This window comes from Ictidomys tridecemlineatus, chromosome 2 (assembly GCF_052094955.1).
Source record: "Ictidomys tridecemlineatus isolate mIctTri1 chromosome 2, mIctTri1.hap1, whole genome shotgun sequence".
Lineage (NCBI taxonomy): Eukaryota > Metazoa > Chordata > Mammalia > Rodentia > Sciuridae > Ictidomys > Ictidomys tridecemlineatus.
Window position 1 is genome coordinate 209400450 of NC_135478.1, and position 27617 is coordinate 209428066.

At 50.2% G+C, this 27617-nt stretch overlaps 1 protein-coding gene across 1 annotated transcript in view; it reads right to left on the reverse strand.

The window, feature by feature from the left end:
- Positions 1–27617, reverse strand: part of Plxna4 (plexin A4) — a 430466-nt gene that overhangs the window by 83582 nt on the left and 319267 nt on the right. The window contains exons 5-9 of the mRNA XM_005331088.5: positions 19188–19288; positions 7846–7969; positions 7059–7212; positions 5724–5823; positions 2468–2582 (exon numbers count right to left, since the gene is read on the reverse strand). Coding sequence (XP_005331145.2) covers positions 2468–2582; positions 5724–5823; positions 7059–7212; positions 7846–7969; positions 19188–19288 — 594 coding nt within the window. The remainder of the gene's footprint in view (positions 1–2467; positions 2583–5723; positions 5824–7058; positions 7213–7845; positions 7970–19187; positions 19289–27617) is intronic.

Genomic DNA, 27617 nt, shown 5'->3' on the forward strand with positions numbered 1-27617 from the left:
ACATTCATCAGGAAAGTAAATGTACCACGTCCATATATGGTGGTCAACTCTTGCTTCTCAAAGTTCACATTCAAAATGGCGCTGGTGTTGAACTGGATTGAATGCAACCTCCAGGGTTGGACCAGGATTATACCTTTCTCTTAGAATGAATAAACATTCATGATAAAGAGGAGCTGTCATGGGACAATATGATAAGGGAGACCTGGGTGATTCCACGTTACCCTGGAGCCTCTCACTACCATGGCCTGCCAGCCTTCCATGGTGCAGTTCCAGGGAAATGGAGGCGTCGAAGGATACCAGTGGGAGGGAAGTCCATCTCCATGTCTCTCTACCAGCCATATTTCTCCAGGCATTTCCTCTTTGAGGAAGCCTGGCATCAAATTCTCTGAGAGGCTGTGAGTCCCCCCCAGCTTTTGCCAGTGCTGGGTGGAGAAGGGACACTGTGCCTGACTCAATCTTGGCCCTGAAGGGAGCATTCTCCTATCGTGGTCCCTGGATGATGCTGGGAAACATGGTGGGCTATTGCTTTGTTCGCTTCTGCTTTTTTTTTTTTTCCCCTTCTTTCTGAGCAGCAGATGCAGGCTCCTTTAGTACATTTAAAAGAAAGAGACTTGGTATACAAGGAGCTAACGAGAAAAAAAAAAAAAAAAGAGCAGAAATTGCTAACCACCTTCAGGTAATTAAATGACCGTGGGTTTCTGAAATCCGCCCAGTGGCTCAATTGTTTTTGTTTTTATTTTAGCCTCCACACATAACACCTCCACCAGATGCACCAGTCTGGAAAAATGGAGAGAAGACACAACTGTTTTGACTCGGCTCCCGTCGAGTTCTGTGCCAATTTCAGATGCAAAGAAGAGGCTGCTTCCTGGGGCCATGTCCCCTGGCCTTGGGGGATCAACAAGCCCTTCTGCCTCTGTCCCCAAGATAAGAGGCCAGCCGGGCTGATGAGACTGAGTAGCCTTTTACCAGCTTCTCATGCCAAAGGTGTACCAGCTGCTGACCAAGTCATGTCTCTCCTATTACCTTAAATCCATCCTGTCTTTGTTAAAGAGCAGTGGACCACACACACACACACACACACACACACACACACACACACACACACACACACAGAGGAAACTCCTACTTAAAGCCACTTTCTTCCCTTTTCCTGATGACAAATCAGGGGAGCCATTTTTAGCCAGACAGACTCCACTGCAGAGGGAGAGGGTCCTGGGTTGGTGGCTTCCATACTCTCTTTTGGTTTCCAACTGAAATTTGCCAGGAACTTTCTAGAAGTCAAGACAAAGCCTCTTTCTAGCTTTCTAGACTGGTGTATCCGGCAGGGGTTGTATGTATGGAGAGACCCAAAGAAAAAATAGAATAAAAAGCAACGAGTGGGGGGATTTCCAAGGCCTCTTGTCATTTAATTGATGGAGGTTCTCAGATTTCTGCTTTTCCTTTGTTCTCCTTCTTCCCTACTCAGTGGGGGTCATTCTGTCCCCCTGAAGCCCTCACCCCTCCTTGCCCTTACCTCTAAAATGGGCTGCTCTGTCCCTCCCCCAGCCCCCAGAGGCCTCCACTCAGCCATCAGGGCCCAGGCAAAATGGGCCTTGGGCTTCGCCTTTCTGAGCGCTCTGGACAACTAGCCATGGTCCCTCTGGAACAGGTGAAGGGTCAGCAGGTGTGGGGATGCGCTGTGTATCCATCTTTCCTCTAGGACACAGGTAAAAGAGCTCCCCTCCTGCCATTAAGGGTCTGCCCAAGTTGGGTTCCTGGCCAGGTCCTGGTCTGGGAGAGGGGGTGCAGACCATGAGGGGACTCCCTGGCCTCGCAATGCCCTTGCCTGTCCCTCGGGTGTCCCTGTGCTCTCCGCATCAGGACAGTGTGCTGCGCTCACAGCCGTGGGGCTTGCTGCACGGTCACAGCACCTGTGCAGGTATGTGAAGGGGGCTGGAAGGCACTTCCAAGTCTGGGCTGGGGGTTGAAGGTGCTGGGAACTGTTGGAGTCAGCACTGGCTGAGAGAGTGGACCAGGCTGGCAGGGAAGTCGTGTGGTGTTGCTGGAGAATTCAGTGGAATCTAACCAACACCGTATACAGTCATATTTACATTATCATCTGTCTCTCCATTCTAGATAGCAGCTCTTTAAAGTGCCCACTCTGTTGAGAACAACGGGCCCAGCAATGGGAGTCACCAGACCTGGAGTTGTTCTAGAACTTTCCTGATGTGTGGGGATCCTCCTGCTGGAGTGACCTGGGATGCCCCTTTGAAACAAAACATCCAGGTGGACCCTCACCCAGTCAGTCCCCACACAGAGTCTGTCTTGTTCTCTGCTTTTGTGAAGTGTCCCTTGAAAGCCAGGCCTGGAGAGGCACAGGGGGGTGCTGGGGGCTTTCCCCTCCTTTTTCCTCCTAAAGGAAGGCCTGCCTTGGGTATCCCGGGCTCAGAGCAAGCGGTGCTCACCCCGCTGGTTGCCAAACACCCACCTCGGGCAGCTTCACGCGGCCTTCCTGGAAGGAGCAAGTCTTGGGGTCATGGGTGCAGACGTGCCGATATTTACACCAGTGGCAGCGGTACGGGCTCTCCACGCAGGACAGGCACCTGGGCACAGAGGAGAAGAGGCACAAATCATAGAAGCTGGGTGACCCAAGCCCAAGGTCCAAGACTCTAAGATCTGGCAAAACATTTTAATATTAAGAGACCCCCCCTTCAATGCTCACGCATCCAATACAGAGCCATCCCTCCTCTCCCCAAGGCCGCAGGGAGCTAATAGTGCTCAGCCTCTTGCTGTTCACTGAGAGCTGGGAATGCTGGTCTCCCCAAAGCCCCCTCATTTGTCCTCCACCTCCACAGGGTGATAGTGTCCTTTGATGAAGAAGAGAATGAGCACATCTAGAGTTGAGGACCCTGTCTAGAAGCCATAAGATCTGGGGCAAGCTGGGTGCCAGGGCACACACCTGTAATAATAGCTACTGGGGAGGTTGAGACAGGAGGATCACAAGTTCAAGGCCAGTCTGGGCACCTGAGCCGGACTTTGTCTCAAAATTAAAAATAAAAAGGGCCGAGGATGAAGGTCAGTGGTAAAGCACCACTGGGTTCAATTCCCCAGTGCTAGGGGGAAAAAAAGAGGAGTTGGAGCAAATGCAAATTCAGGTTTTAATTCAAATTAACCCTGGGTCTCAGCTGTCCAAGGTCCACATGGAGCCGGCTACAGGCAGAAGCTACAGGCAGCTCTCACAGTACATGACCTCCTTCACGGTTGTCAACTCTACTCCCACCCTTTACCTCCAGGAAACAAAAGTCACTTATAAAAGCTCCTTGTTGCTTAAAAACGTGACGAGTTTCCCTGTTGTCAAAAACTCAAATGCCTTGCTACCGGCTGAGCCCTAGCCAGAGGAAAAGCCACAGCCCACACGGGGCTGGTGCTGTGGCCAGGAGGAGACCCGTATTTCCCATGCGCTGTTCTGCTGTCTGGAGGACCTTTCTCATTCCTTCCACTCAGCCACTCCTTGACCAAGCAGAGTTGGCCACTCTGGGCCTCCTCCCATGAACCTGCATGCTGACATGGAAAGGGCAGTCCTCACAGCTCACTGTCTCCATCTTCCAAGAGTATCCTAGGCCACCAAGTCCTGGAGGGCTGGGGTTGAGTCCTTGAGATTCTTTAATTTTTGACTCCTCTGTAGCTAGTGGGTAGCAGATTGCATGGCACATAGTGATACTTAGAATCATTTTATGGGCAGGATGGAAACTTCATACAGGATTTCATCTACCTCTGCTGCTTTCCTAGGGGGAAGAAGTTGAAGGAAGCCACCAGAGGTCAAGCCACCTACAGCCCCATGGCAGGAACCAGAAGAGAATCCTGGTGCCAAAGCAACTTTCTCTGGACTGGGAGGGGCTGGATGGTTCCTTCCTTAGGGCCGCAGGTAGAGCTAAACTTGGGCCCAATATTGCCGCAGTCTGGCTGGGCACAATTCAGGAGCCACTTGTCAAAAGAAACAAACTTTATTTTTAGAACCACACACGCCAAACAAAACAGCTCCTCAGGAAAAACCCTCAGAGCCCAACTGCCACCACCGGCTTCCCACAAGCCTCTCAACCTCCCCCACTCCTCCTGCTCTTGAGGCTGATTGGCTGGGTCGTGTGGGCGGAGCCAAAAAAGTCCCCCAGTGAGCAGCTCCGTGGTCTGAAAGGGCGGGGAAACAGCCCAATGAGCATCACCGCAGAGGAGCCAATCAGCTGGCAGCTAGAAGTTTGCTGGGGCCGCTGTGAGCCAATCATCACCTGGCAGCTGGAAGTTTGCTGGCAGGTGGAAGTTTGCCGGGGCCCCTTCAGCTGTGGCTCTCAACCCAATATGTCCCAATTAGATGGACAGACTCTAAAATTCCACCAGCCTAGAGTCTAGAAATGTCATTAGTCATGTCACCCACCCATCCTGCATAGAGGAGAACACAGAACAGCATGCTAAAGTGATCAGGGCTTTTGGACATCAGGCCTGTGGTTTCAAACCATGGGGATTCTATGGAACTCATTTGGAGAACACAGGAAGAGTTTGGGCAATTCTGAGAGAGAGGGGTTCCAGGTCCCTTTGGCCCTCCACCAAGTAGCTCCTTCTGTTTTATATTTTGGATATCCACATCTACTTTCAGTTGAAGAAAATTTTCTATGATGAAAAATTAAAAAAGGCTTGTCCACCTACAACTTGGTCCAATCCCATTATTAATTTATTTATTTGTTGGTTCAGGGGATTGAACTCATAGGCACTTGACTATGAGCCATACCCCAGCCCTTTTTCGTATTTAGTGACAGGGTCTCACTGGGTTGCTTAGTGCCTCAGTTTTGCTGAGGTTGGCTTTGAACCCGTGATCCTCCTGCTTCAGCCTCCCGAGCTGCTGGGATTGCAGGCATGTGCCACTATGCCTGACTAATCCCATTAATTTTATGGAGGGAATAATAATATAATAATAGTAAAAACAGGGGCAGTGCCTAGCCAACGAGCCAGGCAGGTCTAAGTGCTGCCCTCTTACTCAGGACAAGCAGGGCCGCTATGCAGGGTGGCAATAAGCACAGTGTCCAGCCTGCTCTGTTGGGACAGTGCTCCTGTGACGTCAGTTGCTAAATGTTTGAGTGCCAGCCTTGGAAGAGGTGCTCCTAGTCCCCTGTTTAGAGAGGAACTGGGGCACAGAATGGCTAAGGTTCCCAGCTTGCCTGACTCTGGGGCCTTAGTCCCTGCCCTCCATGCGTGTCTCCTGGAGATGGGTGTTGATGTCAAACAAAGTCAGTGCCAGAACCCGGCTTCCTGGCCTCTCAGGCCAGGGTCTGTTGAGCCTGCAACTTTCTGCTCCCCTCTGGTCCTTGCCACTCTGGTCCCAACCAGGACTGCAGGTGAGTGGCTAGACTACCTGCCAGCCTTAGGACACACAGTAGACTTCTCTTCCTCCTCCAGCCCCCTTTCTGAGCATGGTGCTTACTTCTCTGTTTTTCTGGTGAGATGGATGACACCCAATAGATGATGGGAATGAAACTGGTTAAAACGATTTATGCCAGGGAAGATGCATGGAGGGATTTGGAGAGCCCACCCCTCAGGTTCTCACTCTACGTTCTTTCTTGTTTCTGTTAATCCTGTAAGTAATGGAGGAGAGCTTTGGAGCCTCCACATGGTGAGTCCTGGGAACACGGCTGGGGTCTTCTAGTCTCTGCATGAACCTTGATCCCCGGTTGCTGAGTGCGTCTGGGAACACTTACGAGTTGTGCACGCTGCAGTTGTAGAAGACAAAGCTGGTGCTGGCGAAGGTCATGCCTGTCTCCTTGGACTTGAGTTGAAGCTGTACCACATGGTGGTCTCCTACAAAACAGAGCCAGCCAAGAAGTCAGGGGGAAGGCCAAGGCCATGCCAGAGTTCCACTGGTTGTAAAGTACAGGGGACGGGGATAAGGAGATCCTGCTCCTCTAGGGTCTGTGATTCAGAAAGACCATCCTCCAGACAACTCCCAAACAGCTCAGAGAACTGTCCCAGCCTCTCCTCCCTTTTACACAGTATTGCTTGCTCCCCCAAATATTCATTGCCTGCATGTGCATGTGCATGTGCCCACACACACACAAACAGGTCTTCAAATGTGCATTCATTCACATGCATTTTGTCCTTGGCAACCTCAAAGAATTACAGACACACTGAGGAGCAACCAGGGAGAAAAAACATGGAGACTCTTAAGAATACTGTCACCAACTGCACATGTGGTTTTGCATGTGTGTGTAAGTGTGTGCACACAAGAGCTCCTTCCCCATCTCTATACAGACAGGCCCAGTTCTGATGCCCCCTCCTCTGGGGGACTCAGGGCGGGAGACATGGGGATCCTCAGCTGGTAGAAAAGAGGAGCTGGAGCCCATGTTTAATTCACAGCCCTGACCCCAGGCCCCCACTTCCAGCCTTGTTTTCTGCCTTCCCGGAGAGCCTCATTAATCAATCAGCTCCAAATAAATGTGACAAGCCCAAATGGGAGGGACAACACAGAATCAATTTGCCCAGGCCAGCCTGTCCCTTGCCAGTGCTGAACCTCTGTCCACTCCCTTCTTCCCAGTGCAGCTGGCCACAACAACAGGAAGCTGTGGGGAGGCAGGGTAGGGTGGGAGTGGGGGAGATAATGGTCCAGGGTCAGAGACCCAGGTGTGTGAGCAGAGGGATACAGAGCCAGATGACCACTGCCCACACATGCCAGGTCTTGACCAGCTTCCCTCTTCTCCTGTCCCTCCAGGCCAGCCAGAGTGGGCTGAGCTCTGGTATGCTGTGCAGCTGTCCTGGCCTGGCCTCCACCCACCCTGTCTGCAGCTGCTCCTCACCTAGGATGATGCTGGCTCTTGGATGCCAACCTGGGGCTGAGCTAAAAGGGCTGCGGCAGTCAATTCCAAGGGCAAAGGAGGGAAATTTCATTCCCTTTACTTACAACACACTCAATCACCCACTTCCTCTGGCCCACCCCTGCCTGTAACCTCCCTCAATCCCCCCACATCTGTCGTGACTTCTCCCATCCAGCAGGAGGAAGACAGGCCTGCCACCCAGTTTGGCCTCCTGGGGCTACTCACCGTTCTCTGTGATGATCCGGGGCACCTCCTTGGCTGCGGGGGAATAACACTGGATCTGATTTCCTATCACCAGCCCATCCATCTCTGACAGGTCCTCAAAGGTGCAGTTGACGCCAGCTGATAGCTCCGGGACATTGTATGTCTCCAGGACCAGCTGTGAACAGCCGGGCAGGAGGAAAGAGAAGAGGAGAGGGGGTGGGGAAAGGAAGGGTGTGGAATAAAGGAAGAAAGTGGGTGAGCAAGAAAAAGAGACAAAGGAGAGGCCATATTGACATGGAGGTTGGAAAGATCCAGTTTGTTACGAGAGACGTAGGCAGGTAGCAGAACGACAAGAGAAGAAACCTCATCAGAATCCAAATGGATTTGGCCCTAGGAGGTAGGAATGTTGAGGGATTTGTGTGATCAGCGAGCTCCTCTTCCATTATTTCCAGTTTTGGAAAAATGGCAGCACCAGTCACCAAGGACCCAGTGTTAGAGCCCAGAAGCCATCTGTGCCCTTTCTCACACATGAAATGAAGATACCTTCCGAATGTCCTCGGCCATTCTCTAGGGTCAGCTCTGGTCTGATCATTGTCCTTGTCTTTCTACTCATTTGGAGTCAAGCCTCTCCCCCCAGTGCTCCTGTCCATGTGCCCTTCTTGGGTCCTTAATGAACCCTTAGATCTCCTACCCTCATCTAAGTTGCTCTTGCCAGCTGGACTTGGCCCAGCTCTCCTGAGGGTCCCCAGGCTCAGGTGCTCTTTGAAGGGGAGAGTTCTTCCCCAGACCCCAACCCCATGGTCCTTACCAGCACGTTGTACTGAGAGACGGAGATGTTGTTGGGGTGGACTGTGAGCCGGACACACTGCTTCATCTCTGAGGCAAACCTGCGGGGTTCCCTGGACCGCTCACACCTCTCCTTCCGGGTGCACCTGGAAAGGACATACTAATGGGCTACTGAGGAGGTGACCGCTGGGTCCAGGGAGGGGTCAACACTGAGGCCAGGTCTTTCCAGCAGTTCTCAGGATCTGTCCAAATTCAAGTGCCTAGAACTGACCATTACATTTCCTTCCCCAAGCCTGGTTCTCTTCCATCCTGCCCCAATTTGGGGAAGACGGTCACTTCTATCCCTATTGCCAAATGCAGAAACTTGACAGTTATCCTAAACTCTTCTTATCTCTTCTAAACTCAGGTGAAGAGCGGCACAGTCCTGTCTACTGGCTCTCCCTACTCCCTCTTTTGGCCAAAGAGAGATGGAAGCTGTCAGGAGCTTTTACAGGACAGGAGAGAGGGTTTAGTGGGAAACAGAGCAGCCAGGGTTGGCGCATCCACACCGGGAGGGGATATGGGCAGGCAGCATCTGTCTCAAGAGCAGAAGAGTGTGATGAGAAGGAAAGGGAGCAGCACAGGGATAACTGAGTGTCTCTTGGGGTAACTCTTGGCCCTGAGAAAAACCAATGCTCCCAGCTATGAGGAGAGAAAACACCCTCAACCACAGCACGAGAGCAGCCTGCGGTGAAGAAACACCCAAGAAGGGGAAGCCATGGGTGAACTAAAGCTTCCCTCCAAGGATGAGGAGGAATGGGGAGACACAGAGACAAAGAGGACCTTGGAGCAGGCTGGATGTGCAATGCCAAGTGAAAGCATCCCTGAAGCATGCAGCCATGACTTGAGTTAATCAGTGCTTGCTCGGTTCCATGACGAGGAGTTTACATTCTATGCCATTTAAGCCTGTGACAACACCATGACAAACCCACTTCAGGGATCAGCAAAGTGCAGAAGAGGGTAGTGAGTAACTTACCAGGTGGCCAGCTAATCAGATGAACTCTGAACCTCTGCTCCAGCTTCCGGAAGCTTCTAGACTGAGAAGTGGGAGACGGTCCCCCTGCTGCCGACTATACTTATGTTCCTTGTCATCCTGATGGCCCTATCATGTCCTGAGGACAGTTTCAACCTTTCTCCTCCATCTTTTTCTCTAGATGAATGGCTATTTCCGCCTCCTCCTGCAAAGCACTTTGAATATCACTGCCACTTGTTGGACAAAGCTGAGTTCTCCAGGAGGCTTCCAAGAGACTCCAACCCAGGAGGGAAAGGTCAGATGTGACTGCTCATGCCTGTGGCCCTCCGGGCTGCTCCAACAGACTGATGGCAACAAGCTTGTCTGCCTCCAAGTCTTGGAAGTTAATTTGCCAGGCCAACTGTTCTGCAAGGACTCCATTACCTTCCGCCATTAAGCTAATGTTCGGGGCTTTTCCAGAGTGTCTGTACTGACATGGCTATTAATAGTGTTATTACTCCCATTAAGAGCAGAACCAGAGAACTGGTACGGGCTTAAATTATTCACTGACTCCCCAACTTTGAAGTTCCTATTTTCAAGAGCAATCAGTAGGTCTGAAAAAAAATGCCTTTGATTAAATTATGGAGAGGCGAGAAAAAAAAAATGAAGCTGTTTCTTGGCCAAACATCACCTGGAGTTATCAAATAAAGATTCAGATCGTAAAAGAGAAGACTCCATCTTTCTTTCAGGGTTGGGGGGCGGTGCAAAGATGTCTGGTTGGGGATCTTAGGAGAAGTCTAACCGGCATTGTTTGCTGCTTGCAAAGTTCTTGGGGCTGCATCCTGTCTCTGCCCCTGAGGCCCTCACCTAAGTACTCAGCAACTCTCCCAAATATAAGAAAGCCATGTGTAGTTTAGAGTTTCAAACATCCAAACTAGCTGTCATCTTGGCAAATTGCTTAACTTCTTGGTGCCTGTCTTCTCATCTATAAAACAGAGTCAAAATAGTACCTAATGGGATTTTTTTTTTTAAGGATTAAATGAGATTATGTTCTAAGCATTTAGAACAGGGCAGCGTTCAAAGTGAGTCCTCAATAAACATTCGCTAGTGTACATTAGCCCATCTCTTCTCTGCCTTCCCCACTCCAACCCTCCCGACTACAGCTGAAGCAGAAGCACTCATCTTGCAGACTAGTCCCCAAGGCAAATTAGAGAGAGAAGAAAGGCAGGGATGAGGCAGTCTTCCTCACAATGAGGGAGGAGAGCATCCAGGGACAAAGTGGTATGGATTGTAGCTTTGTTTTCTTAATAGCTGTCAAAGTGTATTGAGAACTCGGCTCTCTTGGTGGAAAGTCAGGTTTAAGGTCAGAGACAGGGAGGTTTTGACATTTCTACTATCCTTCAGGGCCCGGGAGGGTGGAGGCTGCCATGTCCAAAAGCACAGACAATTGACCTTAAATGTGATAGGATAATGGAGGGGAAGAATGCGTCCCTCCCGATGCCTTATGGGGTCTGTCAAGGTAATGGCCTTTTGCTTTTCTTCTAGAACTGTGATTTCCCATTAGCTCAGGCCAGAGCTGAGAAACAGGCAAAGGGTTAATTCATGACCCCAGGAGGGGCGCTGAGATGTTTCCTTTCAAGGGGCTCCAGGAACTTCTGAAATCAAGTCCCTCAGTTCCGCTGTAGGGTCAGCCTTGAGGAAGGAAGGACACTCTTGCTTCCTCCGTTTCCCAGGTAGGAAAACTGGGGCATCAATGGTCTAAGAAAATATATGCTGCATGACTCCGAGTTTTCAGAAATTGGTCTCTTCCGCCATCATTGTTAACCCTGCCCCAACCACAGGCCTGCAGGAGGAAGCCGGCCCCACAGAGACACACCAGGGCCAGAGTTGGCGTTCTTTCCTGCTGAATTCTTTCTTCCCTTCCTTATTCCCTCCTTCCCCCGGCGGCCCCTCCAGCCCCGGTGCAGAGGTACTAACAGCCCTGGAGGAGAAAGGCCCTGGGCCCCTGGAAGGGGTGATTATTCAAGTCAGTGGTTCCAATGAGATTATCCTCTCTAATGAAGCAGCTACCTCCGCCCTCCCCTAAGCCTGAACTTTCACTGCTGGAGAATTCCCAGCCAAGTGGAAAATTAGAAGAGAGAGGAATGGAGAAAGGAAGAGAGTGAGGGAGAGGGAGAGAAAGGGTGATTAAGTTCAGGAGAAATTAATTCCTAAATACAGAGATGGAAATATTAATACTCAGTGCTGCTGGCCAGGCAAACAAATTTCAATATGGAAGTGGGCTACCTGTGAGGCCAGCCTGGGTGGGCCTCCACACCGGGAGGCCCTCACTGGTGCATCTCCCCAGGCCCACCCGTGTGGACCTACTGGGCTTGGATATCAGGACTTGCTCCTTCTTCACAGATGATCCCCAGTTCCCAGGGCTTCACATGTGCCATGGCCTGAGCTTCAAGTGCACCAGTTGGGTCTTCTGTGCTTACAATGTAAGGAAACAGAAAAAGAAAGGGGACGTGGGGAGGGTCCTTCCCAAATGGACATGATGGACAAGTGAAGAGGGTTTGGAATGCCTGCTCAGCAGGAGATCATGGGAGACTCTTCAGCCATTGGCATCTCATCTGGAGCCCTTGGAAAGGAGAAAGACTGGTTTCCTAAATGTTGCCCTTGCCCTCTTCAGGAATGCCCATAGAGAAGGGCAGGTGCATCTGTGGCTTGGAGGAAGGTGGACTAGATAGTACAGGGAACGCTTCTAGGAAGATGGATGTGAAAGAGGGTCCTTTTATGAAGGATGTGGACCAGGTGAGTCCTTTCAAAGTCAGAATCCTAAAATCCAGTGACGGACACCAGGATCGCATGGAATTCTGCGTTGTTAACTTGTTCCCCTAAATACTGAGGATAAATCCCAGCACAGGAAGACTGAGGCAACGCTTTAATTTTCCTTCTACCACCAGCTGCTGGTGACTGAACCTACCAGCCCTTGGCCATTGCTGCAGATCCAAACTCAGCCTGAGCCACAACTGCTATTGGATTCATCCAGGCCTCCTGCAGGAGGAGAGCTCAGGACTCAATAGGAACCAGAAGCTGCAGGGGCTAAGTGGAGGCCATTCTGGGCTCATGTAGCAACCAAGTGGTCCTGCCTTAATTCTATCAGCTCTACTGGTGGGCTGGCTGCCTGTGTCAAGAAGCCATGCTCTGCCCTGGGGTCCAGGGTGGGTTCTTGCCTTGGCCACCTCTCAGCCTTCAGTCAAGAAACACACACATCCGCCCCACAACCAGCATCCTACACTGGGCCACATAGTGTGGAGCAGTCACAGCGAAAATTGCTTCCCTGCTCCAAGCCTGGTGACGTTAATGGACCAGACTGTTGGATAAAGTGCAGGTGAAGCAGATCAGAATCAATCAGAGTAATTGTTAGAAAGTGTCTCAAGTAATAGGCACATCCTCTCCCTTACTGTGTGCACTAGAAGGAGAATGGATGAGCAGGGAGGCACCCTGGCCTTCTCCTCCTTCTCTTTGTCTCCTTCTCCTCCTTCTCTTTGTCTCCTTCTCCTCCCTTCCTCTCCTCTAACTCTCCCTACTCCCGCGCCACTCCCCACCTCTCCCATCCTAACCTCTCCTGAACCATACGAGAAATAAATTGTCCACACTGTGCTCCCTACTGACCAGAGAAGAGGGAAACGACCCCATTCGCCTTCTCTTTGGGTAACCACTCAGTATATCAGCATCCTGGCTAATCCATTCTCTTTCTAATCCACACAGTACCCAAGAGGATGTGCTTATTACTTGAGACACTTTCTAATAGTTACTCATCCGCTCTGCAGGATGTCCACAGGGAGTCAAGGCTTAGGGAAGGGGGATCACTCAAAGTGCAAGTGGACCGCAGGACTTTTCCAATTCATATGAGAAGATGGCACTTTTGATTTACCATCTTTTAGTATCTTTGGGATCAGAGGCTAACAACTTTGAGCATAACGTCAGGAAAGAACACTGTCATGGTTTAGATAGGAGGCATCCCTCAAAGGCTCACGTGTGACACAAGGTAAGATGCCTTAGAGGTGAAATGATTGGATTTTGAGAGCCTTAACCTAATCAGTGCATTAATCCACTGATTGGGATTAACTGGGAGGTAACTGTAGGCAGGTCGGGGGTAGAGAGGAGGTGGATTTCTAGAGAGGAGTCTATGGGGTTTATATTTTTTCCACGTTGATGAGAGCTCTCTGCTTCCTGGTTCCATGTGCTGAGCTGCTTTCCTCTGCCACACACGTCTGCTATGAAGTTCAGCCCCATGAAGCACCCAAAGCAATGCAGTCGGCCATCTGTGGACTGAGACCTCTGAAACCATGAGCCTCAAATAAACTTTTCCTCTTCTATATCGTTCTTGTCAGGACCCTTGGCCACAGAGGCTACAACGACATTGTGTAGACTGTGAAGAGTCGACTATGGTGAAGTGACACTAACCATTCCTCATGACTGTGTAGGTCTGGTGTCACTAGCCCTAGGAGAGACCGTTGGCTTAGCAGACTAGCATTCCGGAGCCTTTGAATATGGATGAAGAAAATGAGAAAATAAAACAGGGCTGGGGATGTGCTAAGGAGAAGCAAGGAAGGACATGCCTTTTAGAATCAGCTTGGTTTTCCTTAAGAGGATGGTCAGCAGTGGTTTATGGGATTAGCCACCCGTTTTGCACTTTCCCGGATGGCTGGCGGGCAGGCTGCCTGAATGGCATGATTGGTTGAAGTTGCCCAAGGGGAGAGAGGCTTTCTGACAGTGGTTGGTGCCAGCCATCCAGCCACCCCACTCTGGAGAGGAAGGGACTGTGAAGGAGGATCTGGATTCCAAACTGCGGCCTGGACTGACACGGGCAGGACTTCTGCTTCAGGCCAGGAGCGCCTGCTGTGTTCTGGGGAGCCCGGGGGCTTCCGGCGCCTCCCTCCCTTAGTACGGTGCAGAGCTGTAAGACGGCTCTTTTCTTCTCTGTTCAGAGCTAAGGAAGCTGAATCCAGGTGGTGTCTGTTCCCAGACAGGTGCTGAGGTTTAACCCCTTCCTCTGCCCTGGGCAGTGGTGCCTTCCTCTCGGCTCACTCCCGTCTTGGCAGAGACTATATAAAGAAGAAGATCCGAGTCCTGGGAAGAAACTGGTGCCAACCCACCCAGGGGAGGGCATTCTTCCAACAGACGAGACCTGGAAGGAGGTGGGTCCTCAGGGGCAGAGAGGGTTCATAAGAGCTGACCTTATCTCCCTGTCACAACTTGGGTTACTTGAGCCTCCCTAGAGTGACGCTGATGACTCTTCCTAGGAAAGGTACCGCCTGGTCCAATCGATGCGGCTGGGTCTGCCGGGCGGGAGGATCCCGTTACCTGCTCACACTGAGATAGGCTTCTTGGCCTGGGCATGGAGCCAAGGGTAAGATGGGGAGGGGGCTGCGGACCTGCCAAGCCTGGTCTCTGGAGGGAATGTTCCAGGTCCAGCACAGGAGACAGCTGGGGGGGGGGGCAGACCCAGATGTGGGCTTTCTTTTACCCCCACCCAAATCAAAAGAGGTTGGCTCAATACGGGACCCGGGTGGGGGTGGGGGTGCCCTGGGAATAGAGGCTCAAGTCTCAGCACATAAATACCGAGCTTTGTTGAGTTGTCATTGCCATTAGAAAGGGCAAGCCTGTAGGCTGGGGTCAGGGACCGCAGAAGAGGGCAGCAAAGGTGACCCTCTTCACCACCAGGCTTGCAAATAGAGCTTCGCAATAATTGAGAGGGAATAACAGGAGGGAGGATTTAAATTACAGGAACATTTCTTCAACATGTTCTGTCTGCGACCCTCCCGTGACCTCTCCAGTACAAAAGCCCATTCAGCCACCTGGGCCACCTGTTCCCAGAGGCCCCACCCTCGGGCTCTCAGCCTTCTTTTCCCCTGTCTCCCTTCTCTTTCTTTCTCTCCAGCACCCTCCCTCTCTTCCTTGCTTGCTCTGCCTCTGTCTCTTACACACACACACACACACACACACACACACACACACACACACCCCATCTGTTGTCCTGTTCTTCCCACCAGGCTACCACCTCTTTGCTCCCCATGACCATAGGGAAACTTGGCAAAAGCCACTAGGGAAAGGGAGTTACCTTGACAGCTCAAGGAACCTGTTCATCTATTCTCTGTCCTAGTCTTCCTGAAGGTCAGCTTTGCTGGGGACACTCAGCAAGAGACAAGGTCACCTAGCACCAGGTCTTCCTATGATGGAAGCTTAACAAATATCATGGATTCTAGTACAGGATGCAGCCCCCACTCTGTGACTGGATTAGAGGTTGGTTCCCAAGAAACTTCAGGGCATAGGTGATCTAATGTCACCACCTTTGTATCCTTGAGTCTGGCACGGAGGGAGGGGCAGATCTAGGCACCAGAGTGTGTGTGTGTTGGATCCGGAACTCCAGGGAGCAAGAACACCTTCCACACTGTTCCCTTTCTGGTCCGCAGGGCTCCTCGTCTCGGTGATCCTGCTTGTCCCCAGCCTTCTCCTTCTCCTGCCTGTCAACTTCCTCATCATCTTTCTCAGCCATGCACATCTAGGTTGTACCCCCCCAAAACGGAGAGCAGGGCAGGCCAGGAGAAGCAATGTCTGAGGAGCAGGAGAGGACGTTCTGGAGGAAGGAAATGCTCTAGAGCTGGGTGACCTGGGTGTTCACACGTGTTCGAGCTTAGGATCTGTGCACCTTATCCTGTAAAAACTTAAAATTCTATCTTGATTGAAAACATCTCAGAAGACCCAGGGACCTTCTTGGTGGCTGATTCTTGGAGGGTGAAGAATGGACTTACTAACGTCTTGGTGGGCAGGTGCCTGGGCCTGAGGCGGCTCCAGAGCTGTGTCCTCCCCAGGGAGTTGGGGCCCCACACCATTGTCTCCCCTCACTAGGTGGTTCACTTAACCAGCAGGTTCAAGGTTACACAGAACAGAGCACCCCGGCAGAGCACCTTGGATGTTCACAACTGCTTTCATTACCTCCTTTTATCCTCCAGCCACCACCATGAGAAACACTGTGCTCCATCTTTGGGGGGTGCTGAGTTTTTTGGTGAGTTATGGTCAATCTTCATTATTTTTGGATTCCATATTTGCAAATTCAGCTCATCATTAGCATTCATTTGTGACCCCAAAACAAATACTAGTGGCACTTTTGAGCTCCTTATGGACATGCAAGGATTGGCTAAAGAGTTGAGCCACCTGGTGCATATGCTCCCAGATGAGGCTGGACAGGGTGAGGCTCTGCCTTTTATCCCAGCCCTCACATTATACAGCAATGTCCATTGAGGTTTATTTAGTGCTACGTTTTTCAAGTTTTGTGCTTTTTTTTTTTTTTTTTGCGACTTCACTGTTTAAAATGGCCTAAGTGCTGTGCTGAAGTGCTGTCTAGTGTTTCTAAGCACATGAAGGCCATGGTGTGACTTATGAAGGAAATGCACTTGTTAGATGAACTTCATTCAGCTAGGAATTTACAATGCTGTTGGTCAGAAGTTCAATGTTAATGAATCAATGCTGCATATTAAGTCAGCTGTCTCTAAACAGAAACACACATAAAACAAAGTTATGCGTTCATCCATTGATGAAAATGTCGTGACTGGGGGCTTCCGGGAAACCCAAGCCTGTATTCCTTGTAAGAGCAACAATGTCGTATTTGCTACTTCAGATTCCCAGAACTTGATAGGACACAGTGACTGCATACAGTGAGGATCTACTATAGTAGCCTAAAGCCCCACAGTTTTTCAAGGTGTAAGAACTAGAACGGCCACCCCAGGAATCTTTCCAGAGCACCCCATCCCTTTCACTTGCTGGCTCCTACTGTGGCTTCTGGGTGAGGAGCGGCCCTGGAAGCAGCAGCTCAGGGCTGGGTACCCCCTGAAGAGAAGAACCCTAGTGCAGCCTGATTCTCTGTGAGCCTGACTTCCTAAGGGCTGGCGCTTAGGCCAGCCAGGTGCCACCTTCAGGACAAGACACAATGTCAGGCTAGAGAGTAAGACACAATGCCAGGTGAGCAGAACCCAGCAGGGGTGTCCACCGTTTAGAGGAATGAGCTTGACACTGTGTCACCCTCAGGAAGAGAATCATGCCGTTAATCATGCCATCTGGAAAATCACCGGGGCAAACCAAAGTCAAAGAGGGAGGGTGCTTGGGCCCTCAGACCTTCCCCGGCCCTGTCAAGCTCCCTGCCCCACCCCACCGGACATTTCACAAGGCTCCATGGTCACCCAGCATGTTCACCTACAAAGTCTCCAGTAATTCAGTAAGTCAAACATCACCATCTCCAGTTCACGGGCCAGGAGAATGGATGCCAGGGTGTGGAGTTTGGATTTGGTGGTGGACCTCAGTTCCTATAGAGCTGCTGGCCCTGGTGTAGCCTGATGGCCTCCTTCACAGACAGCCCCTACTCTTCTTTGTCTCAGTTCACCCCTGTTTTCTGCCACTTGACAGGAGACAGTAGTGTGGGACAGGCGAGGAAACAAAGGCCGCACAGGAAGGAGTGTCTGGTACCTTCTGCTCTCACTCCTGCTGAGAGGGATGGGAGGTGGAGTATTCGTAGTCTCTCTGCCACTTTCTCAGAGCCTACGAGCACGCAGTGCTCTCCGGGTCCAGTGCCATGTGGGCTGGGGCAGCACTGTGGCAGACACTGACGTGGAACCCGCGGGACTGCAGTATTGGAGAGGAGCCTGTTCTTTGGAATGCCTTTGACTGGTGCCTGTCCCATGTGGGAGCAGCTGATCCACCTCAAAAGCCAGGTGGCTTCAAGCCCCTCAGTAAAGCAATGGGTTGGAACCCAAGTCACTCCCCAGAGGGCTCCCTGTGTGGGGTGGAGAGCATACTCTGCCTGCCCCTGGCAAAGTGCCATGTAAGGCGCTCTCCCGGGTGGGTCGGAGCCCACCTGCATACTGAGGGCAGTCTTGCCAGCCTCTTTCCATGGGTCTCTCCTAGACTCCCCCGCTCTGTTACCAGGTGATCCTGGAGTACCCTGCCTGCAGCCCTTGATCTGTCTCTGACTTCATAGGCCTCAGGGTAGCTCAGTGGTCTCCATGGTTTGCTAACACAACACACCTAAGGGATTTCAGACCTTCCCTCGCAGAACGCAAGGCCTCGCTGTGCCTGAGACTGTCGCTCAGAGATGGGGAAGGTGTCTGTTCCCTTAGAGAACTCGTGTTAGAATCGGGGAGTGCATTTCTAACTTTCAGAATTTAAGGGGGTGTTCCTCCTTAAGGCAGATGGAGACGACAAAGTGGGGAGATTCTCCACTTTTTCATGGTGACCGGTAAACGTCACTGGTTACCTACAGTTCCAGTGTCAGTGGGAAGACTAAAGTCTTCTCCTTCACTTATAATATTTGTGTCCAACTCAGAAAGTCTGAAACTTTGGGTGTTGATCTAAAGCACCAACAGCTGGACTGGGGCCAATCGCTGTTGGGGGGGGGGTGTGCAGCTACAGCTGTTACTCTAGGTAGTGATGTCAGGGTCTGGGTCCCCAGAAAGACCTCCAGCTCTCTGTCTCTGATAGTTCTGTGTATGGTACGTTCCACCTATAATATTACTGCCTCCTCTCCACTTCTAGAATTGGAGCCAGAACAAAAGGATGCATCTAGGGGCTGGGGGTGCAGCTCAGCGGTGGGGGGCTTGCTTGGTATGCACAGGCCCTGGGTTCCATCCTCAGCACCAAAGTAACTAAAGTAAAGTAAAACAGTTCTACATGATCTCAATGTGGCTGGTGAGGCCTAACTTGCCCAATCCTAAGTTCATTTAAAAAAATAAAATACAAAAGGAGGCACTAGGTAGGTGCCAGCCCTTGGGCCAGTCTTCAGTGGCCCAATGACTGCAGTCCAAGTGCATCGCCAGCCAGTTAAGGGATGTTATGATGGCAGAGAGAGGGTCCTGGGTGCTAAAACTTGAACAACATGCTCAAGTGCCAGAAAATTCTGTGAAGATATCAAAGATCATGTTGAGTGGATGCAGAACAACCTGAACGACAGCATGTACCCTGCACAGGACTTGGTGGTCCTTGTGAACTTGAGGAAAATAGCCCCATGCCTTTGTCCTGGGATTCAGTCCTGGGAAGAAAGCCTCCAGGCGGGTCACTCAGGGAAGTCCAGGAACCTCCTGTCCTCTGGCCCTCCAGGGTGCAGTTACCCGTGTGCCATTCATATCCCAACCTGTCATCATCCCCATACCGCCGTTTCTCTATAGTTCTTATGAGAATTGGAGAATTTTAAGTGAAGTCAGAAAGAACAAATAAAGGGAGATAAAGTTTGCAAAGCATGCAAGAAAGAAAAGAGCGTGATGATGGAGAAGAGGAGGAGGAAAGAAATGCCTGGAAGGAAGTAGGAGGCAGGAGGAAGGGGCTGTAGTACTCACGTGTTGTGGAGCACACACCAGCCGCAGTGGGGATCACCGGAGCCAAGGCAATCCCCGCAGCTCCGATACTGACCGCAGGACTCCACAGGAACTCTGGTGAGCTAGGACAGCACGACAGGGAGAAAGTGGTCAAGATGTGCAGAACGTCCAGTGGTCCCCTAGAAGGGATGCTATTCTAACATCACTGCATTAGTTAAAACGCTGTAGGACCGTAAAGGTGCCTAGAGACCCAGAAGCAAAGGGATTCTGAGTGATCCTGTTGGATCAGGTGGTCACATGGTATCCAGGAGACAACCACGTACCACGTTCTTAAATGTCTCGAGGAACACAGACTCCACAGAGTTCACAACAAATTGCCATAACAGATACTTACGTAATGCATATTTAATTTTCCTACTAGTGAAACAACAAACGGAAATCTCTGTGAACATTCAATCTGTCACATATTTGCTTCCATCAGTGTGATAAACCTAAATGTTTATTCTCCATCGTTTGCTTCACATTTGACAGAGTGTAAGGAAGCACTCTCTTCCCAGCCCCTCCTGCAGGTCTCAGTATTTTCAAGTTCCAGAGAGCACCTTACTCAGATCAGGTTCTGTCTCTCTTTCTCCTGGCCTTTTAACAGCCCCGCCCTGCCCTGCACGCCATGGCTATTCCTGGCCCACTTTTTCTTTCCCACACTGTTGGCCAAATGGTCTGCAAGGTTTTCAATGTGGTGCTTTCAACAGCTGCTCTTTCTCCTCCCGCTCACACGCCTATGAAATCATTACATTAGCTTTCACCGGCAGCTTTTTTTTTAAAAGAGAGAGAATTTTTTAATATTTGTTTTTCAGTGAACACAACATCTTCATTTTATGTGGTGCTGAGGACAGAACCCAGTGCCCCGCCCATGCCAGGCCAGCGTGTTACCGCTGGAGCCCCATCCCCAGCCCGTCACCAGCAGCTTTTTAATGCAAAATATTCTGCATAGCATTTTTGCTTACCCTGAATGCTTCCATTTCCTGGATGCTCTCAACTATCCTTTGAATGTCATTTTTTTCCCCCTAGTATAATTTTGCCCTTGTGTGTCTTTACATGAGTTTTGTTTTTAGAGCCTTGCTCTTTATTCTCCAAATTTTTTCCAATTTCTTATTTGTAAAAATTTTCTCTCTCTCTTTTTTAAATCATCATTTTCTATTTGGGATTGATCGATCTATCTATCTATCTATCTATCTATCTATCTATCTATCTATCTATCTATCTATCTATCTCAGGGGAAGGTCCCCTGCTCCTCTTCTGGTTGAGCCAGGAGCGTGTGCCATGGCCGTCATTTGTAGTTCCTAGCCATGGGACAGTGAACAGAGAAAACTGTAAGGCGTGCTGACCTGGCTGAGCCCTCTCTGCTCGGGAGTGAACACGGAGGCTGTGTTTACCCTGCTGTTTCATAGGCATCCGCCTCTGTAAAATTACGTGCTCTTGGCAGGGGCCACTTGTAACTCACACGCAGGCAAACTGGCACCAGAGCCCGCTCAATTAGTCTCGAGACTCTCTTGTGGAATTAATTAATAATTAATTCCAAGTCCCACACGATCTCTTTTCCTTTAATTTCCTTATTCCCTTTCCATTTCTTTGTTCTCCAAAATACACATTGATCTTTCCTAATGACCATCCTGCATTTTCACTTCTTCCAAATTACCTTTTAGTCCCCCACCCACCTCTGGTTGTTACAGCTTTGCCCTTGGCCCTGAAGGCCCTTTTCTGTTTTTTTTTTTTTTTTGCATAGTTTGAATTTTATCTTTCCATCTATTTATGACTGCTCTTGTGATCTATGTGGACCATGCGCAGTCTCTGCCTACACCTGACCTTGCTATCTTCATAATTGACCTTGACCATGGATTCCTTAGGAATTGTCCCACTGGCTCTGCATGCAGCCAGGAAGTTCCCCTGTTCCCGTTGCCTCTTCAATTTCTCCCCCAGCTCCTGAAGTGAGCACCATCATGTCAGCCCAGCCCAGAGCATCTGGACTCCTGGGAATTCAAGAGTGGGAATGAGGCCCCCAAACTATTCTATTTCCAAGAGTCAAATGTTGCTGTTGCTTGTCGAATGTTGCTTGTTGCTGTTTTATGTTTTTGTACATGCTCATCATATGTGTCCCATACTAAAAATAGGAAATATTCCATAATAAAGGCAGTTTGTTTAGTAGACAGAATCTTTCAAAACATGCTACCCAGAGGGGAAAAACAAGAAGAGGGGCCATAGATGGGGAAAGCTGGAAACCACGCAAGCCACAGACAGCGCTGTCGTCTGCTCAGCCGCTGGCCTGGCTCTCCATACTTTGCATGAGATTAAAGAGAAAATCATGGCTTGTTCCATCAAAAGCATTTTCTTGGTCTAAATTTAATTAACATCCTCCCCAGTTTCTCCTATTGACACGTTCTAATGTGCCCTGGGATTCCAGGGTGTGCCACTTTTAAGTAAAGAGCCAGCTGTTTGGTGAATCTGATATTCTTAAGAACATTTGCAACCTAAAAATAGCTTGCAACTGGTGTTTAATAATGTCAATACCCTGGAATCATAAAATCCTTCCCCTCATGATTTTAAACAGGAGTCTTTTTTTTTTTTTTGGTTGGAAAGAACATAGAAGTCTGTAGAACAAGACAGAAAGCCTGGTTTCGCTGTTTACCAGCAATGAGATCTTGTTGTCTCTGAGTCTTATGTTGATCATCCCCAAACATGGATATAAAATCCTCCATAATTCACAGGGTTTTCCAAAGCACAGATGACTCCCAGGTTATGAGCGATGATATCTTTGCCATCAATGTCGCCTTACCTCCCTGTCACGTCACAGAGAACTGCTCAGAGTCCTCCTGGGCCTCATGAGATTCACTGTGACCTGAACAGACCTGGAAGACTTGCTTTTTGAGTACCTTGATCCTGTCGTCTCCTCCTTGAATGATGACATCTGCCCTGAAGCCATTCACTATGTCACTCTTCAGATGAAACCCTGGGCTTCTCTGAGCTCCCTGACTCATTCAGTAATTCGCTTGTTCCCAGGACAGTCATATGGTTGTTCTTTGATTTCATCTAGATTCTTCTATGTGCGACCAGGGTACGAGTCCTAGGTAGTCATTATGACAGTCGGAGTCTAGCCATTGCTTTGTCCCCAGATCCCCAGGTGAAATTGAGCAGGTCTTTCTCTGAGCCTCTTTTCAATCATCGGGAAATGAGGGACGGCATGGGTCAGTTCTAAACTGCCTTTCACTTCTGATATTCTTGCTCCTTTTTAATGCCCAGACAAAAATCTTGCCCGGTGCCATCCCTTCTCCCTGGTTTAGTTTCCATGGACAACTACAAAAATGACTTCATTATTGTGCCACTCTCCAGACACTAGGCCCTGATGACTTACTTGGGCATCTAGAGCTTTCTCTTCTTGGAGGCAAACAACCCTACTTTCTTTAAACTTCCCTCGGAAGACCTTGCTATCTGTGCATCCCATCATTTTTTATCACTCACTTCTGAACTTGATGTAGGTCTTCTCCAATCTTTCAAATGCATGGAGGCTAAACCCAAGGAGCCGACAGGACAGCCATCACAAGGTGAGAACTAGGTTCACCTCTCTCCCTTTTCCAAGGAAGGGAAGGACCAGGGAGATCGCAAAGTCCATGACCAGGCAGAGCTCTTGAGCATGACTTTCACACTGGCCAGACCTCTCCCAATCCACAATTTGCCTCCCTTCCCTCTATGGGTCATTCTGGAAAGCATCAGAGACTTTCCTGACCCTTTAAACTACGTTTGAAAACTGGATTTGGTTGAGTCACTTGTCTTCTACAAATGTGTACTCTAATGTCCCTGGTTACCTTTCAAACTTCTTAGCCACTGTGCCCCCATGACTCACTCTCCCTAAATACCTGGACTCTCCACCCACATCGAACACAAAGCCAAGCCATCACTCCATCCCCCACCTCGGCTTCTCTCCTGACCCTGGAACACAAACCACTCCAGATGCAGAGCCACACGATTAATTAAAAGCACCCCACGCTGATTAAAGTCTTCAGCTTCAGTGCTAGGCATGCTAATTAACGGAGTGAGGGAATTCAGACCACAGGAAGAGGTGAAAAAAACAAAGTCACGGCGGGGTGGGTGGTGGCAGACTTCTGTTTTGGAGAATAAATCACATATCGATGTGACCTGAGCTATCACGATGATAGATGGTTTCAGAGACCACAAAAGATGGAGGTCCGTCCCCTGGTCATTGGACTCCAGGAGAGGTGTTGATTGATGTGGCTACAATATCACCCTCAATACTTCCAGAGATGGGAGCCCTACTACCTCTTGGAACTTCCATGTGTGCCTCCACTGTGCTAGGGGAGAACGTGGTCCCTGGGGTCTGTACATAGTTGTCTTGGAACATTGTCCCAATTTTGTGCAAAAATTCATCAAGCAATACGGCAGCAATTTCACCTCCAGGTACATACTCTGAACCAAAAGCAGGTCTCATAGGCATGTCTGCATAGCCAAGTTCACAGCAGAATTATTCACAGTAGCCAAAAGGTAGAAGCAAGCCAAGTGTCCATCAACAGAAGAATGGATAATGATAACGTAGGGTACATAGAAGTGGAATATTACCCAGCCTTAAAATGGAAGGAAATTCCAGATGAATCTTGAAGACATAATGCTAAGTGAAATCAGTCAAACACAAGAAAGAGGACAAATATATGGCTCAACTTATCAAGGCCCTTAGAGTAGCCAGATTCATGGAATCTGGGGCTGGAGGGAGCGAGGAGACTGTTCCTGTCCAGTGGGTACGGAGTTTCATTTGGAAAGAAGAAATGTCAGGAGATACACAGTAGTGATGCCCGCATGGCACTGGGAATGTCTGCAATGCCACGGAGCTCAGAAACAGTTAACACGGTCAGTTTCATGTTATGTATATTTCACCCACCATAAAAAAATTAAAATAGCGACCTTTTGAAAGGGCTGTGGCAAGTGATCTCATCTTGAGCATGGCAGAGGGCAGACTAGATAGGAAAACACCTGTTCTCTGCCCGACTCCCTGGGTCAAGGGGAAGCAGCTTTCTGTTGGTAGACTAATATATTCATGTTTATAAAATACTCTGAGACCCTTCAGTGAAAAGGTAGGCATCGCTATGCTTTTCAATTTAATCTCCAGTGGACAGAAGATTTGGGGATGAATGTCTCCTATTGCATATGATTATGTAAGACTCAGTCCTTCTCAAGCTCTGATTATGCATTTCCTGATCTGGAAAAATAATACCATAGCTTTGTTCTACTGAAAATCTTTCCTTCCCTCCTGCTTCCTCCAAGAAACACAGCAGGATGGGGCTCAAAATTCCAATAGTCCCCGAGTTAGAAACTTATCTGGCTTTGATTCCCAGTTGTGACTAGGGATGACCTGTGAGCCCTTCCCCAAACCCCTCCTCTTCCTCTCTGATGACGTCTTTGGGACTCATATTGGTTTTCGGTATCCTTTGCCACTAAGGTAAACTTCCTTCAGCAATACAGTGTAGTTTGTCCTGGTTTTGAACGACGGTGAACAGAGTCATTGTATACTTTTGTAAACAGGATCATCAGCAGAGCAGCGTGCCTATCCACTCTCTCTCACTCATCCAGCCTGAATGAACAAGTCAGTGGCTTAGGACAGAAAAGTGAAAGGGGCCCCACACAGGATTGCAACTCCTGGCCTTGGTCGTACAGGTTTCTGCATCTGACAGACAGAGCCACGACATGGAAGGCCTGGAGCCTGGGTGTGCTCCTGGAAGCTGGAGAAATTGTCATGGTTCCCACGAGGCCTGGCCCCCTGCTGCCCAGCCCTCGCCGGGTTTCCCTGACATTTTGCAAGATGCTCTCCTCTGGCAATTGAGTCCTACTCTGCCTGTTGCTGTTCCCGTTCCAAAGGGTGCCTGCTGCTCTGCTGATTACATTCAGAACGGTTCCACCGACGCCATGCACAGCCTCGGTGTGTATCTCTCATTTGTTTAAGCATTTGACATCCTGGTCAAAATGTGAGTTATTACTCCATCTCTGCTCTTATAATTGGATGCTAATGCCACAGTGGCTACACTGAGCCTGATGCTTGGAGTTAATTTAAATGTCCAAAAAGGCTTCTTAAGTACCCAATTTCCTTCAAAATTGTCAAAAAAGAGAGGAAAAAAGAGGCAAGACAATCCATTAAGAAACTCCAAGAGGAGGCTGGGAAGCTGTCAGGCTGCACGGATGTGGCACCTGGTGCTCTCCTCCGTGCTGTCCTCCTGTCTCCTGTTCCCGAGTGAGGGAAGCAGAGTTGGGAAAAGTTAGGCCCCTCCTGGGAAGCACGCAAGCAGCTCAGGAGCCCCTCACAGCCTCTCTGCGGGCCTCTCTTTCCTTTGTTGGCCTCTGGTTCCTCTTCAGGCCTCATTTGTGCCGACCAGGGACCCTGCGAGGATTTCAGAGGGTCTCTCACAGCCAGGGTGGACACTGTGGCACAACAGTTGCTCAGGAAGCTGTCTATCCCAAGTCACTCCAGACACCTGGAATCCCTCCACTCACAGCCTCTCTTCTCTGAGTGTGGCCAACTGGCAAGAGAGGCAGACACCCGGAGGCTGCTCACAGGTGTGGCAAGTTGGGTTACGACTCCCAGGGCTTCATTCCTAACATGGCGTTTACGCTGTGGCCTTGAGATGAAGGGGAGGGTGGAGCACAGTTCCCTATCCTGGCCTCTGGGTGTGGCCCAAGTCTTGATTTAGCCAATGGGATGGTAGCACGCACAGGCCAGGACAGGCCCGAGGTGGGCGTCTGTGCTAGTCTTTGCCTTCTTGTGCTTCTGTCATTGCCAGAGAAGAGTTTCCTCCGCTTCCTCAGATGAGCCCCAGATGAACCCACCAGGAGTAAGACCAGAGCCCTGCCCGCAGCAGGGGACAAATCCAGACAGGGCAGCAGCCGGAAGCACATCTGTCCAGCTGAAGTTGGCTGAAAGAGTGGCCATGTGATGGCTATGCCGAGCCATGGGTGCCAGCATGGATGCTGCCATGGCTATGAGTTTGGGGCTGGTTTATTAGGCAGGTTTACTGTGCAATTGCTGGTTGACCCACAGGGGCTGGGCGGAGAGTGGCCGCACCTGTGCAAAGAGGTGGAGGGGAAGAGGTCAAGAGCAGGAGAGGAAACTTGCAGTGGGGATCGACACATAGACTCTGAGGTCGGATGTGGCAGGTGTGTGTTCAGAGATGGTTCCAGGCTGCATCCAGCAGGACGAGTGCCTCTTCTTGAGTCCTCCCATGCTGGCCATGTTCTCTTAGTTCTATGTGGACCAGTAGATCTCCGCAAGGTCCAACCCCAGAGCATAGTACAAGAGAAGACTCTGGACAGAGAATACAGAGCAGGAGAGGGAAACTTGCAGTGGGGATCAACGCACAGACTCTGAGGTCAGAAGCGGAGATGCTCCTGGACCCCTGGACTGACCTCGTGGCTGCCCCAGTGTGGGGGAAACGACTTTGTCTACTTAGTAGCGGTGAGAATTCCTTGAGAATGGTTTGCTATGAGCTTTGCAATTCCTCTGCTTGTGCAGGTGCCATGGGGTAATCCAGCAGGAATTGCACTTGAGAGGCTGACACACAGGGTCAAGGATATCAGTCCTGGTTGTCACCATTGTCCCCAACTGCCTACAGGTAGGAGTCCTCAGATCAGGGTTGTCCATACTTAGAACAGCAAGGACAATATTCCCAGAGCATGAGGCCTGGGGGTCCCGAGCTCTGGACTATTCTGGATAAACAGGTGACCTTAGGCGGATCCTCCCTGTCATGAGACCTCGGTTGATTATTTTCAGAAAGGAGACCCACTCCTGCTCTGCCTCGGAGACTCGGTCACAAACTACTACTCACACAAATGGTCTGGGAAGCTTTCTGCCATCGAAAAGTAGCAGATGTTGCGGAGAGCTGCAATTTGCTGCTATTAATAAGTATAAATGCCTAATAGGAAGCCAGTTTGCTCCGGGAACTCGGACAGCCAAGGAGCTAGTGCCGACGCCGGAATCATCAACATATGCTGCTTCTCATTAGCAAACGGCGGTAGCTGAGAAGCTGGGCGAGGATTCTGCAGCCTCCAGAAATCACCCCATCCTTGCGCCTCCCTGTGGGGGCCACGGTGCAGTGGCACGCTCCTTATTAGCCAGACCCCTCACCACGCGAGAGAATGAGACCCCCTCCCTGCTGCACAGATGGGAAAGCCATGGCCCAGAGAGGCTGAGCAGCTTGCTCAAGGTCACGCAGCAGGGTGGTGGCGAAGGTGGAAATTGAAATGAAGCTGGGGCTTCTGCCCACAGTCAGACCTGCTAGATACCACTGGCTCCCTGCATGAAGCCCTGGGAACCGAGAAACCTCTGATCCCGCCACTGAACCCAGAGTCTTGGGGTGAAAATTCCATGGCACTGCAGATGGCTTATTGTAAAATCAGGAAAGT